At 44.4% G+C, this 15,200-nt stretch overlaps 1 protein-coding gene across 3 annotated transcripts; it reads left to right on the forward strand.

Moving 5' to 3' along the window:
- The first annotated feature begins 3,722 nt into the window (after nucleotides 1–3,722).
- Mks1 (MKS transition zone complex subunit 1) lies at nucleotides 3,723–14,966 on the forward strand. 3 transcript variants are annotated; one of them, XM_027950288.2, is made up of 18 exons: nucleotides 3,724–3,848; nucleotides 4,244–4,353; nucleotides 5,429–5,499; nucleotides 5,903–6,058; nucleotides 7,081–7,178; nucleotides 7,359–7,487; nucleotides 7,746–7,850; nucleotides 8,491–8,599; nucleotides 9,138–9,194; nucleotides 10,467–10,509; nucleotides 10,754–10,819; nucleotides 11,855–11,925; nucleotides 12,243–12,312; nucleotides 12,411–12,518; nucleotides 13,223–13,356; nucleotides 13,905–13,987; nucleotides 14,072–14,169; nucleotides 14,262–14,439. In XM_027950288.2, the coding sequence occupies exons 1-18, from the start codon at nucleotides 3,769–3,771 to the stop codon at nucleotides 14,351–14,353; spliced, it is 1,680 nt and encodes a 559-aa protein (XP_027806089.1). In that variant the 5' UTR covers nucleotides 3,724–3,768; the 3' UTR covers nucleotides 14,354–14,439. The 3 variants fall into 3 exon arrangements, with proteins under 3 accessions (XP_027806090.1, XP_027806089.1, XP_071459112.1); XM_071603011.1 differs by lacking the exon at nucleotides 3,724–3,848 and adding an exon at nucleotides 4,811–4,854 and having other exon boundaries at nucleotides 4,269–4,353; XM_027950289.3 differs by lacking the exon at nucleotides 13,905–13,987 and having other exon boundaries at nucleotides 3,723–3,848; nucleotides 14,262–14,966.
- Nucleotides 14,967–15,200: the final 234 nt, after the last annotated feature.

Here is a 15,200-nt window from a genome sequence, read left to right on the forward strand (position 1 = left end):
GTCTTTTCCCATCCTTTAACTTTCAAGCAATCTGTTTCTTCATATTTAAAGTGAGGTCTTTATGCTGGTAGACAGCATATGGTTGAGTCTTACTTTCTCATTCAGTCTGATAATCTCTGCTTTATAATTGGAATGTTTATAATTCATATAGCCCCTTCTTCCATCTTCAAAGAGGAATAGAGAAAAAAGCATGAATCAGGTCTGTTATTCCTTGTAAGATTGTTTCATTTAAAAACATCTGTTCCTAAGGCCAAGGTGAGTACCAGGGATCATGACTAGGCAAAAATATGGACATTCTGAGACCCAATAGAGTCTTATCTTCTGCTCTCATAGGTTCTTATAATCAGCATAGCCCAGGTGTTACCAGGCAGTATAAGATCCTGCCCACCTGGAGAGAAAAGAGGTTAAGCCAGAGTACTCACTGCTCTAGAAATATAAAAATTCAGTTTGATAGAAAAATAGGGTTTTTTTTCAGTTTTGAAGGAAGATAGAAGAAATTTAATTGTTTCAAAAGCTTCATCTCTGAAATCCCTGAAAATTAGCAGAACTTTTAAAGAAGAGACAAGAAAGTGACAGAGGGCAGGAAACCCATGTGCAGATTTATCTTGTGTAAGACAAGCCTGAGTGGGCAATCTCTCCTCCCACCTTCTTTGGTGCCTGACAGGGTTGGGGATTGCAACCCAACCTTTAGCTGCTTTCTATCAGCAAGAGAAATGTGTTCCCTGTTTTTTGGGGGAGGGTGGATAGTCCCCAAATTTAGTCTGCTTTACAGGTACCAAGTAGGGAGGGAGAAGAGAGACTGGAGGGCTGTTCAGACGTTGCTCAGATGGGCCCAATTTAGGAAAGAAAAATTGGCAGAGGAGCTGGGGATGGGCACAGAGATAAGGAGGCAGCACAGTTTAAAGGATTCATATGTTTGAGTCAGACCATGTTTTTTTAAACTTTAAACACAGCTTATCGAGGAGTCATTGACATTGCATGTGGCTAAGTATGTGCGGATAGTGCAGATAGGTTTTGACACAGGTATGCATTGGCGAAAACTGCACACAGTCAAGAAAATGAACAAATCCATCATCCCGTAAAGTTCCCCTGTTTTCCTTTGGAATTTCTTCCTGCTGACTCCCACCCTCCCTCGCCTCCCAGACCTCAGGCAACCACACTAGTCTGCTTTCTGTCACTATAGCTTTGCATGTGTTTTCTAGAATTTCAGGTCAATATAATCATATATGTATCCATTTGTCTTGTTCCATTCAGCATAATTATTTTAAGATTAATTCTTGTTGTTAAGTGTACCATTACAGTCTGAAAGAACTTGACCCAGGTAATGCCATTTTGAAACATATCCTCCATCTTAAAATAAGAGCCACCTCATGGTCACTGTGACTCTGCCTGACCTAAACTCCAGACAATACTCCATCATCATACAAAGAAAGGAAATTGTTATCTGGGACTGGAATCCTGAAAATACCTGGTTCGACATGGATCAGTGACCACCTCAAAGAATGGAGGTGACAACCACAAGGACCCTTCCCTGACAACCTCTTAGCAACCGTCTAACCACAAAAATTCCCCCACTCCTTCACTCCCCTGTGACTTCCCCAGGCTGTAAGTGGAAGGGGGATCTCAGTTTCTGCGAGGCCTCCCTCTGCAGGTTTGTACCAAATAAACCTGTGTTGCTGTTAAGCTCCTCTCCTCTCTGTTTCCTTCATTTGGTTCTTTTCTTACAGTTAGCCCATTCCTCAGGAGCACTCTATTATCAGAACACTTGGAATATAAATTCAGGCTCTATGCTTCCTAGTCATTTGACCATAAGCAATTCAATTAGTGTCTTGATTTACAAATATGTTGTGCAAGTCAGTTTTCTTTTCTTTTCTTCCTTCCTTTTTTTTTTTTTTGGCATTGTGATCAAAATACCCAACAAGAACAACTTAGAGGAGGAAAGGTTTATTTGGGGCTTATAGTTTCAGAGGGTTCGGTTCATGTTGAGCTGATTCCATTGCTGTGGACCCCAAAAGAGGCAGAACATCATGGTGAAAGGGCACAGGGGAGCAAAGCCACTCAGCTCATGGCAGCTGGGAAGCAGACTGACAGCAGGAGGAGCTAGAGACAAGATAGATCAACACTAAGACAGGCCTCCAGTGACCTCCATCCTCCAGTCATGCTCCACCTGCCTACAGGTACAACCCAGTGCAGTGGTCCTTTCAAATTATTATTCTATGAAATGGATTAATCCACTGCTTAGGTTACAATCTAATCCTTTTATAATCTAATCATTTCACATCTGAACACAATTGCATTAATACGGGAGCTTTTGAGAGATTGAGACATACTTCATATCAAAACCCTAACAGATGTGAAATGGAGATAATAATATTTAGCCTTTAGGATGGTTTATGCAAGTGTTTCTTAAACTAAAAATTTTCTCCAAATAATGTTTATTTTAGAGAGAATACAATAAATGTCAACTCTGAACCATCCTGGTTGGGAGGAGGGGTAGAAGGGCTACCACTGATGTCACAGAAAGTTTGGCCCATTGTGCTGTGTGATCTAAAACTATGCCTTTCAATGAGATGTTGGAAATGAGTCTAGTGGAGAATCAGGCCATTCTTGATATCAGGGTATAAACTCTTTCTAGAATCTGATAAAAACGATGAACTTTTTCCAGAAAATGCCCTATACAGAATGCTAGAAAAGATCCCACTCATGGACCTCAATTTTAAGAATCCCAATTTATAGAATCAGTAAGCAAAGAGAAAGCATAAAAATCCCAAGGGGGCTGTGGCTGTGTTTCAGTGGCAGAGTGTTTGTCTTGAATGTGTGAGGCACTAGGTTCCATCCTCAGCACCACATAGAAATAAATAAACAGAATAAAGACATTGTGTCCATGAATAACTAAAAAAAATAAAAATAAAATAAAAATCTTGAGTCACCCAGGGCTTCTAAAGCCATATAATCAAACTGGCATGAGATTCCTGAATTTAGGGGACAATTGCTTACTCTGTTAGGGAGTAACAGATGTCAAAGGCTTACAGCTGTTTACATCCCCACAGTGCTGGGGAGCCAGACTTATGTTGTATTCTTTCTTTGATTGATACCCCAACAAACCATGACCTCTAAATAGCACTTTGTTGGTGTTTCAGGGGGCCAGTGTAGTATCTAAATTGGCTTAATAGCCCAGAATAAATACACCCAGGAGAAGAACCAATTCATAGAAACACCTTTTCCTTCATTACTGCTGGTTTTCTTTTTTCTTACTGTCAACTTCCTTGGTTCAGTGAGTACCAACACAATGACTAATAAATCTGACACATTTTTTTCTTCCAAAAAATATATTTTCGTGACTGCGTAATTGACCTAACCTTCTGACTCCTTTAAGAAGAATGAGTCCATTCTTTCAGTCACGTCCACCGATTTTCAGGCCAAAGTTTTTATGCATTCAATGGAAGGCAGTATGGTATAGTGGGAAAAGAGGACCGCGAAGATCTCCCGGGTCTGGTCCCCATCACCATTTCCCCATATATATGAAGCGGGCTGGTGGTTGTGCCTATGTCCTCATCTGAACAGCGCCTCAAGTCCTGTCTTGGGCCGCAGAACCCCAGGAATAAGCGCTCTAGAACGTGGCAGAACGCTCCGCCTGGGCTGCAGCGCCAGGAGCAGTGCAGCGGAGGTAGCAGCGGGTTGCGCGCGCAGCTCCTCCACCTCCGACCCAGCGTCTCGGTTGCTAGGGGAACTGGACCAGGCGCGCTTTCCGGCGTCGTCGCGGCGGTCATGGCGGAGGCTGTCTGGAATACCGACACTGGGGAGGCAGTGTATCGCTCCCGGGACCCCGTGTGCAACTTGCGCCTCCGGTAGTTACACCCTAGCCCCGGGGTTGCATGCTTTTATGCCTTCAGATAATTCGAACGTAGACTTTTCCTTGTTCTGAGGCCCACTTCTGCCTACAGTCCTAATCAGTTGCTTCTCGATCTCTGCACAACTCGTACTACCCGGACCCTTCTCCACTCACAGCCTTCACCCAAGTCCTTTCAAATCTTTGCGGTCCCCAAATCCCTCAGGATTCGTGTCCCCAAACTCCTCTCATCCTAACTTCCCGGTAGTGCCCCGCTCCCCACCCTCTGAGTTGTCTGCAATCTGCACGCCTTTGCAACTCCACCTCCTCAGTTTTGTTTCCTAATCCTCGCTGTGTTCATCTTCTGGTTGAATGTCTTGTAATGCAAATTTTGGGCTTCTTTTTCCTTGACAGAGTTCATCTGCAAAGAATCACAGCAAGCAACTTTCTTCATTACCAGCCTGCTACCCAGTCTGGGAAGGACATCATAGACTTAGGCACTTTTAGGCCTCATCCAACTGCCAGTGGGTGTTATGGTGGTGATGCCACCTTTTGGGGGTCTGTGAAAGTGTCTGGGGCAGTAGAGGTACCTCTTAAAACAAACCCAGGCAATCTTAATGACTATACTTTAGATATGTTGTAAATTTCTCTGGCAACCTGAATACCATTGTGACTTTTTTTTTTTTTTTTTTTTTTGTCCAAGAGAAACTGTGCTTCAAATTCTAAATATACACATAAGCACTTTTAAGAACAATTTTAAAATTGACGACTACTTGAAAAACATGCACTTGAACGTCCAGCTCCTTCTAGCTTTAGCATTCTTGGATTCCCTGAGAGTTGGTTATGAAACATGTCAAATAATATCAGCCCTATAGAAGTGATTTGATTAGCAGCTACAGGAACAAAAGATTAAGTATTCTCAGTAGATCTGTTTCCTTGTGGTGACCTGTTTGAATTGTTCTCTTGATTTTCCTTATCCAGGAAGCCAAAAGAGTGAGGAAGAGAGGGCAGAGTGCTTACATAAGGTCACTAGTCTTTCTGCTTTTGTTGTTTCTATTTAGAAGTGTTTCTGGGAAGAAGTATAAGCTGATGTGTTGTGAAACATGTGTCTCTGAAAAAGGCAAACTCATCCAGGAGTGTATTAGATTTGGTTCTTTAAAAAATCATTTGCTTGCCTTCCCTGTCCTCTCCTGATGCTTGTCTCCTAAATGACAGTGTGATTCTAGATATGGCTTCAGGAAAAGGGTAGGGTTCTTATCTAGCAAATGCAGACAGTTAGGACTAAGGAAGGACTGGCTCTTCGGCATATATCTAAATTTCATTTCCTGACACTGAATTAGATAAAGTATTTTCTATAAAACAAGACCTTTTATTCAGATTAGAATAATTAAGACTTCAGGTTCTAATCTTGGCTTCTACTCATACTCTTTGGAGTTGATCCACAGCCTCTCTAGCCTTTGTTTAGATCAAATGCTTTACAAATTACTGAACTCCAACTGGTTTTGTAGCAAATACAAGAATAGGGACTTTAGTTATAATCAATTTCAAGAGCAAGAAGTGCTGGTTTGGCTCAAACATTTAACTCTGTTGTCTTTGGAGGTGGACACCGCCCAGATGAAGATGAAGAAGAAGAGATTGTGATTGGATGGCAGGAGAAGCTCTTCAGCCAGGTGAGCCATTGTCACTCATCTGCTCATTCTATATCTACCTGGCTGGTGACACATATTGCCATCTGATTTCCAGAAAAACTGTAATGATTTATACTGTCCCCTGTTGTGTTTATGTTGACTGACTGTACTGACTACCATTACTCAAATTTATGATCCTGGGTAAGGCACTTCTTACCTCTGAGCTGTATGCCATCTCTAACAGCAGAGTTGGATTAGACCATCACTATAGCTCCTTCTAGCTTCTAACATTCTTGTATTCCCTGTCCTCCATCATTTAAATAAATAAGAGTTGATTATGGTATGTCAAATAGTATCAACTCTGTAATAATGATTTGATGAAACAGTTATAGAAACAAAAGTTTGAAGTATTCTCAGCAGATCTCTTTCACTATGATGACCTCAGTTTGAAATGGATCTGTACCAAAATGAAGCAGCATGTCAGAGTCCTTTGGATTATCAATACCGCCAAGAAATTCTGAAGTTGGAGAATTCTGGTGGCAGGAAGAACCAACGAATTTTTACCTACACTGACTCTGACAGATACACCAACTTGGAGGAGGTATTGTTCTTTATTCAGGTGTCATAACTTCCTTCTTTGTCTTCCCTAGTTTTGTGGCCTTACCAGTTCTGTTTATTAAAGCAGAAGCCTGGTAAGTAAGGGAAAATCCAGTAGCCTGTCTAGCAACTTCTATGAGCTTCTGGCAGCCAGGCTGAACTGGAATGAGCACAGACTGCAAGTTATGTGGCTGCTATGTGGCTGCTGTTCCCCTCTCTACCTGCTGTAGGGCCTGGGGAATCAGGCAGTGTGCAGACTAATAAGACAGTCTGTGAGGTCTAGAAATGTCTAGATGAAATTCATCCCAAACTCTGAGGGTATACATTTGAAGAGGAATTCAATATGCTATAGGGAATGGCTTGTCATCATTTTGCCTGTTCCAACATACCCTGTAGACCTATTTTACATTTTCTTCATTGTATATGTTCTGTTCTGTCTTGTCAGGGAGATTTTAAAATCATTGATTTAAATCATTGATTTTCTGATTTCTTTCCTTTTTTAATCTATGACCCTTTAGGTCTCTATAAGGAGAAGGTGTTAAATAAAGTTTTTGAAAAATTGACATGGTTTTTTCAGGATTTCTGTGGGTTGGGAACAGGTAAAATTTGGGTTGACTGTTTTGGAAAAGCAAATAAAAATATGATTGGTACTCAGTTATCCATGAGAGGATTTTCCATCAAACATTTAAATCCCATTTGGTATTTTCCCAGCCACCTAGTTAACTTCAGTGTATACCATAGAAACTAATCCAATTTTTTATTGGTGTGTGCTCAGAGAATGCAGACCAATTTTAATATTAGCATAAATAACTCATTTGTAAAATTCGAGGGCAAACGAAGACATGATAGGAGTCTTCTTTGGGTTGTCCGTGCCTCTTTCCTGTTCATTATTGTGTATAACTGAGGTGGCTGTGCCTGTTACGTTCAGGTCCTAGAGGAGGTTTTAGAAGAAAGGCTTCCCTTCAGGTGCCTGGCCCCATGTGGCCCTGATCAGATGGCTTTCACAGGGCTACTCTCTTTTCCCAGCACTGTCAGAAAATGACCACTGCAGCCAGCGAGGTGCCGTCATTTTTGGTTGAGCGAATGGCAAATGTCAGGCGGCGACGGCAGGACAAGCGAGGGATGTGAGTGCGAGTTTGTGTGTTGGGGGATGGCTACAGGGCTCCTCGTGGTCCTCCTTTGCCAATGTTCTCAGTATTTCCATCCACTCGAGCTTCCCATTCTGCTATGGACCTCCCCTAGGTTCCCCTTCAGACTTTTCAGGGGGGTTCCAGGGAAGTCACCCTTTCTGTGGTCCCTCCCAGGGAAGGTGGCATCCTCAAGTCACGCATGGTCACCTGGGAACCCTCAGAAGAGTTCGTCAAGAACAACCATGTCATTAACACCTCTCTTCAAACAATGTATATCATGGCAGATCTGGGGCCTTATGGAAAGTAAGTGAAGTTCTCACTGCCAGCTCAGATCCTTGCCCTCTTCTATCACTAACCATCCTTTCCTGTAATGGGCACCTGGCGTATATGGGAGGGAGGATCTTTTGTGTGTGTGTGTGTGTACTCAGAAGAAAGTCTTTTACCACACTACTCCTCATTATATCCTCTGTCCTTTCCCCTGCAGAGGGCTCATTTCTTCTCTTCTTTCCCTGGAGGAGGCCCTGTGATCCTGAATCTTGATGTTAATTTCCTGGTTTCTAGGCTTGGCTATAAGACCTATGAACATGTCCTCTGTACCCTGAAAGTGGACAGCAATGGTGTGATCACAGTAAAACCTGACTTCACTGGTCTCAAAGGACCCTACAGGTGAGGGGAGGGAGGAAGGGGTTGTGAAGTCTGACATGCCTTCCCTGGCTTCCCTTCTTACCCCAAGTTGAGGAGATTCCCAGAAAGTCCTACATATGTTCCAGCTTTCAAATTCCCAAACAATGGTTCACATTTTGTTGTGAGTAATAGGCCATTAGGAAATTGTCAGAAAATGTGCAACTAGCTTGAAAGGGATCTTTTCATTAGCGTAGTTACCTGAAAATGATTCTCCGCACTGCTGAATATAAACAGACCAACCAGAACATGGAGGCGTAAACTCAGTCAGGCCGGGCTGAATTTGCTCATCTCTAGCTGAAGCAACAGAACCACAAGTTATAAACTACCTGGGCCATCCTGTTTGCTTTCTAGTGAGAGGACTGGGTGCCAATGATGTTGTGCTTTAGGATTTCACTGTGACTTTGAGATGGAAATAGGCCCAGAACCTGTACTCTCTAGTCTGGTGTAAGGCCCTTTCTGCTCTGCCACTTTGTACCCCTCTCCTAGTCATCACTAAGGCCACTTTCATCATCATGAATTGACGTGATGTGTGTGGCCTGTGACAGCTCATCCCTGGGCTGGATCTGGAGGGCACCTTATCTCTATCATCAGAGGTGGTCCTTTTGTGGTCTTGACCTTACAGAATCGAGACAAATGGGGAGAAGCAGGAGTTATGGAAGTATACGATCCACAATGTGTCCTCCCTCGCACAGCCGGAGGAGGAGGAGCGGGAACAGCGCGTGTTCAAGGACGTAAGAGCCAGTTCATTCCAAGTCCCTGTGTCTGGGAGATAAGGCTGCCTCTGAGGGGATGTCAGCAGTTGTTTGGGAAGAGCCTTGCCCTTCACAGCCCTCTTCTGACCTGGAAGCTGACATATCAGACAGAACTTCTGATCTTATCATAATATAGTTAAGAATAACAGTGGCCATTCATTTGAGTATTTATCATGCTCTGTGCCAGGCACTTCATATGCATCAGTTAGGCCTTATCACAGCCCTTTGAGGTGAACAGGTGAACACTTTTATTATTACCATTTTAGAAATGGGGAAGCTGAGGTTGAAAAGCTAAGTTGACTTAGAGCTTTTAGGTGTGAGAGCCAGGTTGCAGCCTCAGACCAGCTGACCCGAGAGCCTCTGTGCTTCACTTTAAAAAGTGTCAGTGGCTGGGATGCTTGGCCCTGCAGCTCTCACTGCCTTGCCCATTATTGTTTCTTTTCTCCCTTCCATTCAGAAGGGAACCCTGGTTTGCTTTGAGCTGCATCTTGAAGTGTGGTTTGGTTTTTTTCCTCAGCTTTACAGCCGACACAAGGAATATCTCAGCAGCCTCGTGGGCACTGACTTTGAGATGGTGGGTAGCATGGCTTCCTGCAATTTTGTAAGAATTGTCTGACTGTGAATAGTAATAGTACCTCTCTTGAAGGTCTCAAAAATATGCTATGCATTATAAAAGAAGGCCAAAAGAGCAGCAGAGAGGGTGTAGTCCTTATTATGTGTTTGAAAACATTGACACAGAACCGTTAATACCTTTTTAATAAGGTCTGAAGGGGTGCACATGTGCTGAGGGTGACTTTCTCTGGGATGAGATGAGGTTGGGAGGTGGCAGACGGGTATTGGGTGGTAAGAAGAATATGTCAGGGATTGTTGCTTTTTAATTCTACAAATTCAGGTGTTTGGGGTTTTTATCAGTGGTAACACATTCATGTATTGTTTATAGCTAATTTAAAAAATAAATATTAATATGAAAAATGTCTTTTTCACTCTTCATGTGATATTTTTCCAAACTTCCTCATAGAAAAGGGGTTTCAAATATTTTGGCTCTTAAAAAACAAAAGCAAAACAGCTTGGAGAGGTTATTCTAGAGTCCTTGTATGCCTTCCTCATCCCAGGAGCAACACTGCTGTCCCCCCACATGCACACTATAGTGTTGCTCCATCCCAGGGGTTCCACTACTAGATTTGGAAACAAGGAGAACTATTCACTGTTCTCTCCCCACCCCCATAAAAATTTACTTTTATTATTTCATATTGTGCAAGCAACAGATATCCTTGTTAAAGAGTTAGGTAAGACAGAGCTGATTGTAGTGGTGCATGCCTGTAATCCCAATGATTTAGGGCAGGAGCATGGCAAGTTTGAGGCCAGCCTGGGCAACTAAGCAAGACCATGGCTCAAAAAAAAAAAAAAAAAATAGAAAAGAAAAAAAAAAAAAACATCAAATAAACAGGGAGTGCTGGGTTGTAGCTCAATGGTAGAGCACCCTTGAGTACTGTTAAAGAAAGTTCAACAAGACAGATATACAACTAATTGAAAAAGAAAACTCAATTTCTTGATGTCAGTCATCTAAAGGGTTTCTGCTTCCTATTGCTACTATTGCTTATCTTGGTAACTTCCCATACTACATTGCCCTCCCTGCCATTTAAATTATGTACCTTTCTCCTATGAGTTTTAGAAATGAAGAAAACATTTCTGTGGAGAAATGTCAGGGAGAAAGTGCAGTCGAAAGTGCAGTAGAAAGTGCAGTAGTACATCTAGTGTCTGGTCTTTTGCAGATTTGGGGACAGGGCTGGAGAAGTGCCGGTTCCCTCCACCCCTCCTGATCTTTTCCCTCTTTTCTCCACCTTAGACCGCCCCAGGTGCCCTCCGGCTCTTTGTAAATGGAGAGGTGGGTAAGTGAGATCTTTTGATGCTTGGGCAAGAGTCCATTGGAGGGGTGGGTTATCTATGCCACCCTGGGCTACCTCATACCTTATGATATCTGCAGTACTTGGGAAACTTGATGGGTCTTTCCTGGACATACAGAGGGTTCCTGGCCCTCTGAAGGTCTGCTTTCAGAACTTACAGGCCTCTGAGTGCTGAGGGCTGAGGGTGGTAGCACAATAAGCTGAAACAATTTCCTCTTTTCTCTCTTAGTTTCCGCCCAAGGCTACGAGTATGACAATCTCTACGTGCACTTCTTTGTGGAATTGCCAACTACTAGTAAGTGATGTTCCTAAGTCTCTCCTTCTGTACCTAGTCTGACAGTTCTAGAGGCATTCGACCAGGCTTCTTTCCCCACTCCTCATTCAAGTTCATGGATCACTTCTATATTGCCAAATCCAGTGGTGACTTTCTCCTTACTTAACCTCCCTGAAGAATTTGACACAGCTCACTTTTCTTTGTTTGGCACTAGGGTTTGCACCCAGGAGTGCTTTACAATTAAGCTACATCCTTGGCTCTTTTTTGTTTTGAGACAGTCTTGCTAAGTTGTCGAAGGCCTCGCTAAGTTGCTGAGGTTGGCTCTAACACTCTTCACACACCACTGCCATCTCTTGCCTAGTCAATGCATCGTTCCTGACTTATCCTCTTGCTTCCTCTCTTGCTCCCCTTTGGAGTTCCTTTGCCACATACACCATGGCCACACTGAGCTTTTAAAAATGCAAACCACCTGTGTCTCATTTGAGTGGAAAACCCAAGCAGCTTCCTCACTCACTCAGTATAAAACCCAGTCCTCATACCGTGAAAGAGCTGGTTCCTGCTTATCTCTCCCCTATAACAGTCCAGTTTTTCTTCCTTTTCTTAAACATTGCCAACCTCATTCCACCTTAGGCCTTTTTAGGACCATTTCCTTTGTCTGAAACTTTGAGCCATGTCTTCACTTGGATGGTTTCTCTAGAGTTTAAGACTCATCCTGTCTCTTCTGAGGCTTTTTCTCACCCCCACTCTAAATAGGCCTCCAAGTCACCCTGTGCCTTCACTGTGTTCTATTTGTAGCGTAGTGCTCATCACCTGATGGTCTCTTAGGTCTGGTCTGCTCTCCTGCCACATGCACACTGGAGTGTTGCTCCGTGAGAGAGAGGGCTCTTTTCTATCTGGACAGCAGGACAGTCCCAGGATACATTAGCACATAGCAGGCACTCAGCAAATAGTAATGGGTGATTGAATAAGTGAATGAGTAAAGCAGCTACTTTCTTTTTTCTGAAGGGCTTGCTCTCCTCCTGGGTGAGCTTACTGTGTCTGGTCTTTGGCTTTCAGACTGGTCAAGCCCAGCATTCCAGCAGCTCTCAGGAGTCACACAGACCTGTGCCACCAAGTCCCTGGGATTGGTATGGAGGATGAAGGAGGGTATATGGAAGGGAAAAACAGTTTGCTTCTGAGGTGACGTTTGAAGCTATTTCAAGCCAACAACACAGGAGGAGTCTGAAGTTAGGCCTCTCCCTTCTGTGTGAACTGTGCAGGGGCTGCCTGGCCTCTATTGGTCTTTTTGAAAATGGCAGAGGCTTTGTTTGGCTGTCTCTTAGCCTCTTATTTCCCACTGGGGTGATAATTTTTCTTTTTCCTATGCCAAGTTAACCTTGTCATTAGCCACAGGGAGAACATATTCCAAGTGAGGCCTTGCATACCCTCTGACACTCTTTTTTAGGACAAGGTGGCTTACTTCTCCTACCCGTTCACATTTGAAGCCCTCTTCCTCCATGAGGATGAATCTGCTGGTGAGTAGCTCAGCAGTTGATCCTGGGCCTTGGTTCTCCAGGCCTGTGCTCTCTTGGTGAGGGCCTATGACCTGGACGCTTCCCTTGCTTGTTCCCAGATGCACTCCCAGAGTGGCCTGTGCTCTACTGTGAGGTCCTCTCACTGGACTTCTGGCAGCGGTATCGTGTGGAAGGCTATGGGGCTGCGATGCTGCCTGCCACCCCAGGTAACCTCTTGTCCCTGCCCTTCAGATGGCCCATATGCCCCAGGTCCTGGGAACAAGTCTAACATTCCTGAATGGTCTGAATGCTACTGGTGAGAAGTAAGAATAATTAGGAATCAGAAGCATCTAATCTGAAAGAGTCCTTGTTCCTTTGAGGAATTTCTTCCCCTTCCATTAGAGACAGCTAAGTGAAATTAGAACTAGCTTTCCTGAGACCAAGCAATCTGGTGATCTCTGTTATGTGCTCTGGGCTCCTCTGGTTGGATTTACAGCCTCTAGGGAGAAGCCGTGTGGTAAGTGGGCTCTGGGCATTTGTTTAGCCAATGACTCAGCATTTGTTTTCAAATAAAAACCATGGTTTGTTAATGAATGCCAGACATCATGCTAAATGCTTCTCATTCTCCCAACCACTCAGTAAGGTGTAGGTGTTGACATTATTTCCATTATACTGAATGAGGAGAAAAGGCTCAGGAAGGTTAAAAAACTTGTCCTGGCCACACAGGTGAGCCCCTACAGAGCTAAGATTTGAATTTCTGTCTGATTGGTTTCCAAGTACATGCTGTTAACCACTGTGATATCATACATCAAAGGTCAGGTTCTCATTGACCAGGAGTGTGAGCAGCATCAAGGCCTGTGTCATTGCTGGGGAGCCATTGAGGGGCCACATGCCCTTCACAGACCTGGCCCCGTTCTCTTCCTTTGCCCAGGCTCACACACCCTGAGAGTCTCCACTTGGAGGCCTATGGACCTTGGCCCTGTGGCTGAGCTGAGGAGATTCTTCATCGGTGGTTCTTTGGAGCTAGAAGACCTGTCCTATGTGCGGATACCAGGAACCTTCAAGGTGACTTGCCTCAGGGAGACTTTATGTTGGGAAGTTCTGTTCTATTTCTATTCCGTAGAAGGTGGGTTCTGGATTAAGGTCACTCTCTTAGTTGTTCATCACTTCAGTATTACTTTGACCCTTCTTCCCGTGGCTTAAACTGGAAATCATGGCCACATTTTGAATGAGGTACAGATATGTACACTGCCATCCTAGCAGGTCTCTGAGAAATAGTGTACTTAGAGATTTCCTCCGGTCCCTGTCGGAAGACCTGGCCCCTTCTTCCTCCTATTACTGAAGGATTCAGTGATCATATGTGATAAGGAGTCAAAAGAGACATGTAACCTGCTATTCTCAACAAGGTTGTAACACTCCCTGAGTTACCTTTGGGAGCATGGTGCTAGCCTTGCAGTATGTGAATTTGGGGGGGGGGGGGGTCTGAATGATGGAATGAGGTTTCCCAACAGCTGCTCTCCCCAAGAATGGGGATAAGAATGGCAATGAGGTTAGCAAGGCTCTCAGGGTCTACAGTCTACTGAAACTGATGCTGTCTCCACTGTGTGCCCCAGGGGGAGCGCCTGAGCCGCTTTGGATTCCGCACAGAGACCACAGGCACTGTTACCTTCCGCTTGCACTGTCTGCAGCAGTCCAGGTGAGTGACCCTGGACCTCTGCCTCGGGCACCTCATCCCTGAAGGCTGGAGAGCAATGTAGCCATATGATGGGCTTCCCTGCAGGGCCTTCATGGAGTCGAGCTCCCTCAGGAAAAGAATGCGGAGTGTGTTGGACCGTCTGGAAGGATTCAGCCAGCAAAGTTCCATTCACAATGTGTTGGGTAGGTTCCTCCCTCCTCAGCTGCCACCTAGAGTCAGTGGGGCCCTGTTCCTTCCCACACCTCACTATATGCAACATCTCCTTTCCTTGCAGAGGCCTTCCATCGAGCCCGGCGCCGCATGCAGGAGGCCAGAGAAAGCCTCCCCCAGGATCTTGTGAGCCCCTCAGAAACCTTGGTCACCTAGCTCACTGCTGCTGTGGCCTCTGGCGCAAGAGGACAAGACAAGGGATATCTGAGGCTGGCATTCTCCTGTCTCTTCATCTTTCTTAAGAGACCACATTGGCCTGCCAAGAACTGGAAGAGCCTGGAAATTCCTAGGCTGGCCCCTCTGCCTAGTCTTCAGGAAGAGGGTCCTCTTCCTGCCATGTAGAAAGAAAGCAGGAGCCCTATGTGGCCCCCTCTTTATATTTTAGCTCCTATAAATGGACATCACAACAAGGCAGGCTTTTTGGTCAGAAACTGGTTTGGGTTGACCCCATAACCTAACCTTGACACAGCCTCTTTTCTGGCTTGTCACATAGTCTCACTAGCAGAGGGTTGCAGAGATTTCTGGTTTCACAGCCTTTAAAAATGAAGGCTTCTTTCTTTCCAGAAAGGAGGCGGGTAAGAGAGATCTCAAATCCCTGGCTGCTGAGTTTCAGGGCAGCTTCATTCTGTTGCTTGGGGCTTGCTGAGTTTAGGATATGACTTATTTATGGAATAAATGAAGGCTGAAGGCAGTTCCTAATCCTTTCTACTAGATGGGTGGTATCTATTATTATAGTTTTTGCACATAAAAATTATTTATATTGACTGAAGTTCTGTGGCTATTTCTCTGCTCAGGTTGCCGGCCTGATTGAGATATTTGTAATGTTGGGGCCTTAATGCCTCCACCCTTCCCCTTTATCTTCTTTCCCTGATCCATAGTGTTTCATTCAGCTCTCTTAATTCAGCCTCTAGGAGTGACTTCAAGGTGAGTGCCAGCTTGCATCTTAGGAGTGCTCCTCTTCAACATCTGGGCAAAGCTTAGGACTGAGTCCTCACCCTCCCCA

This window comes from Marmota flaviventris, chromosome 17, assembly GCF_047511675.1.
Source record: "Marmota flaviventris isolate mMarFla1 chromosome 17, mMarFla1.hap1, whole genome shotgun sequence".
Classification (NCBI taxonomy): Eukaryota; Metazoa; Chordata; class Mammalia; order Rodentia; family Sciuridae; genus Marmota; species Marmota flaviventris.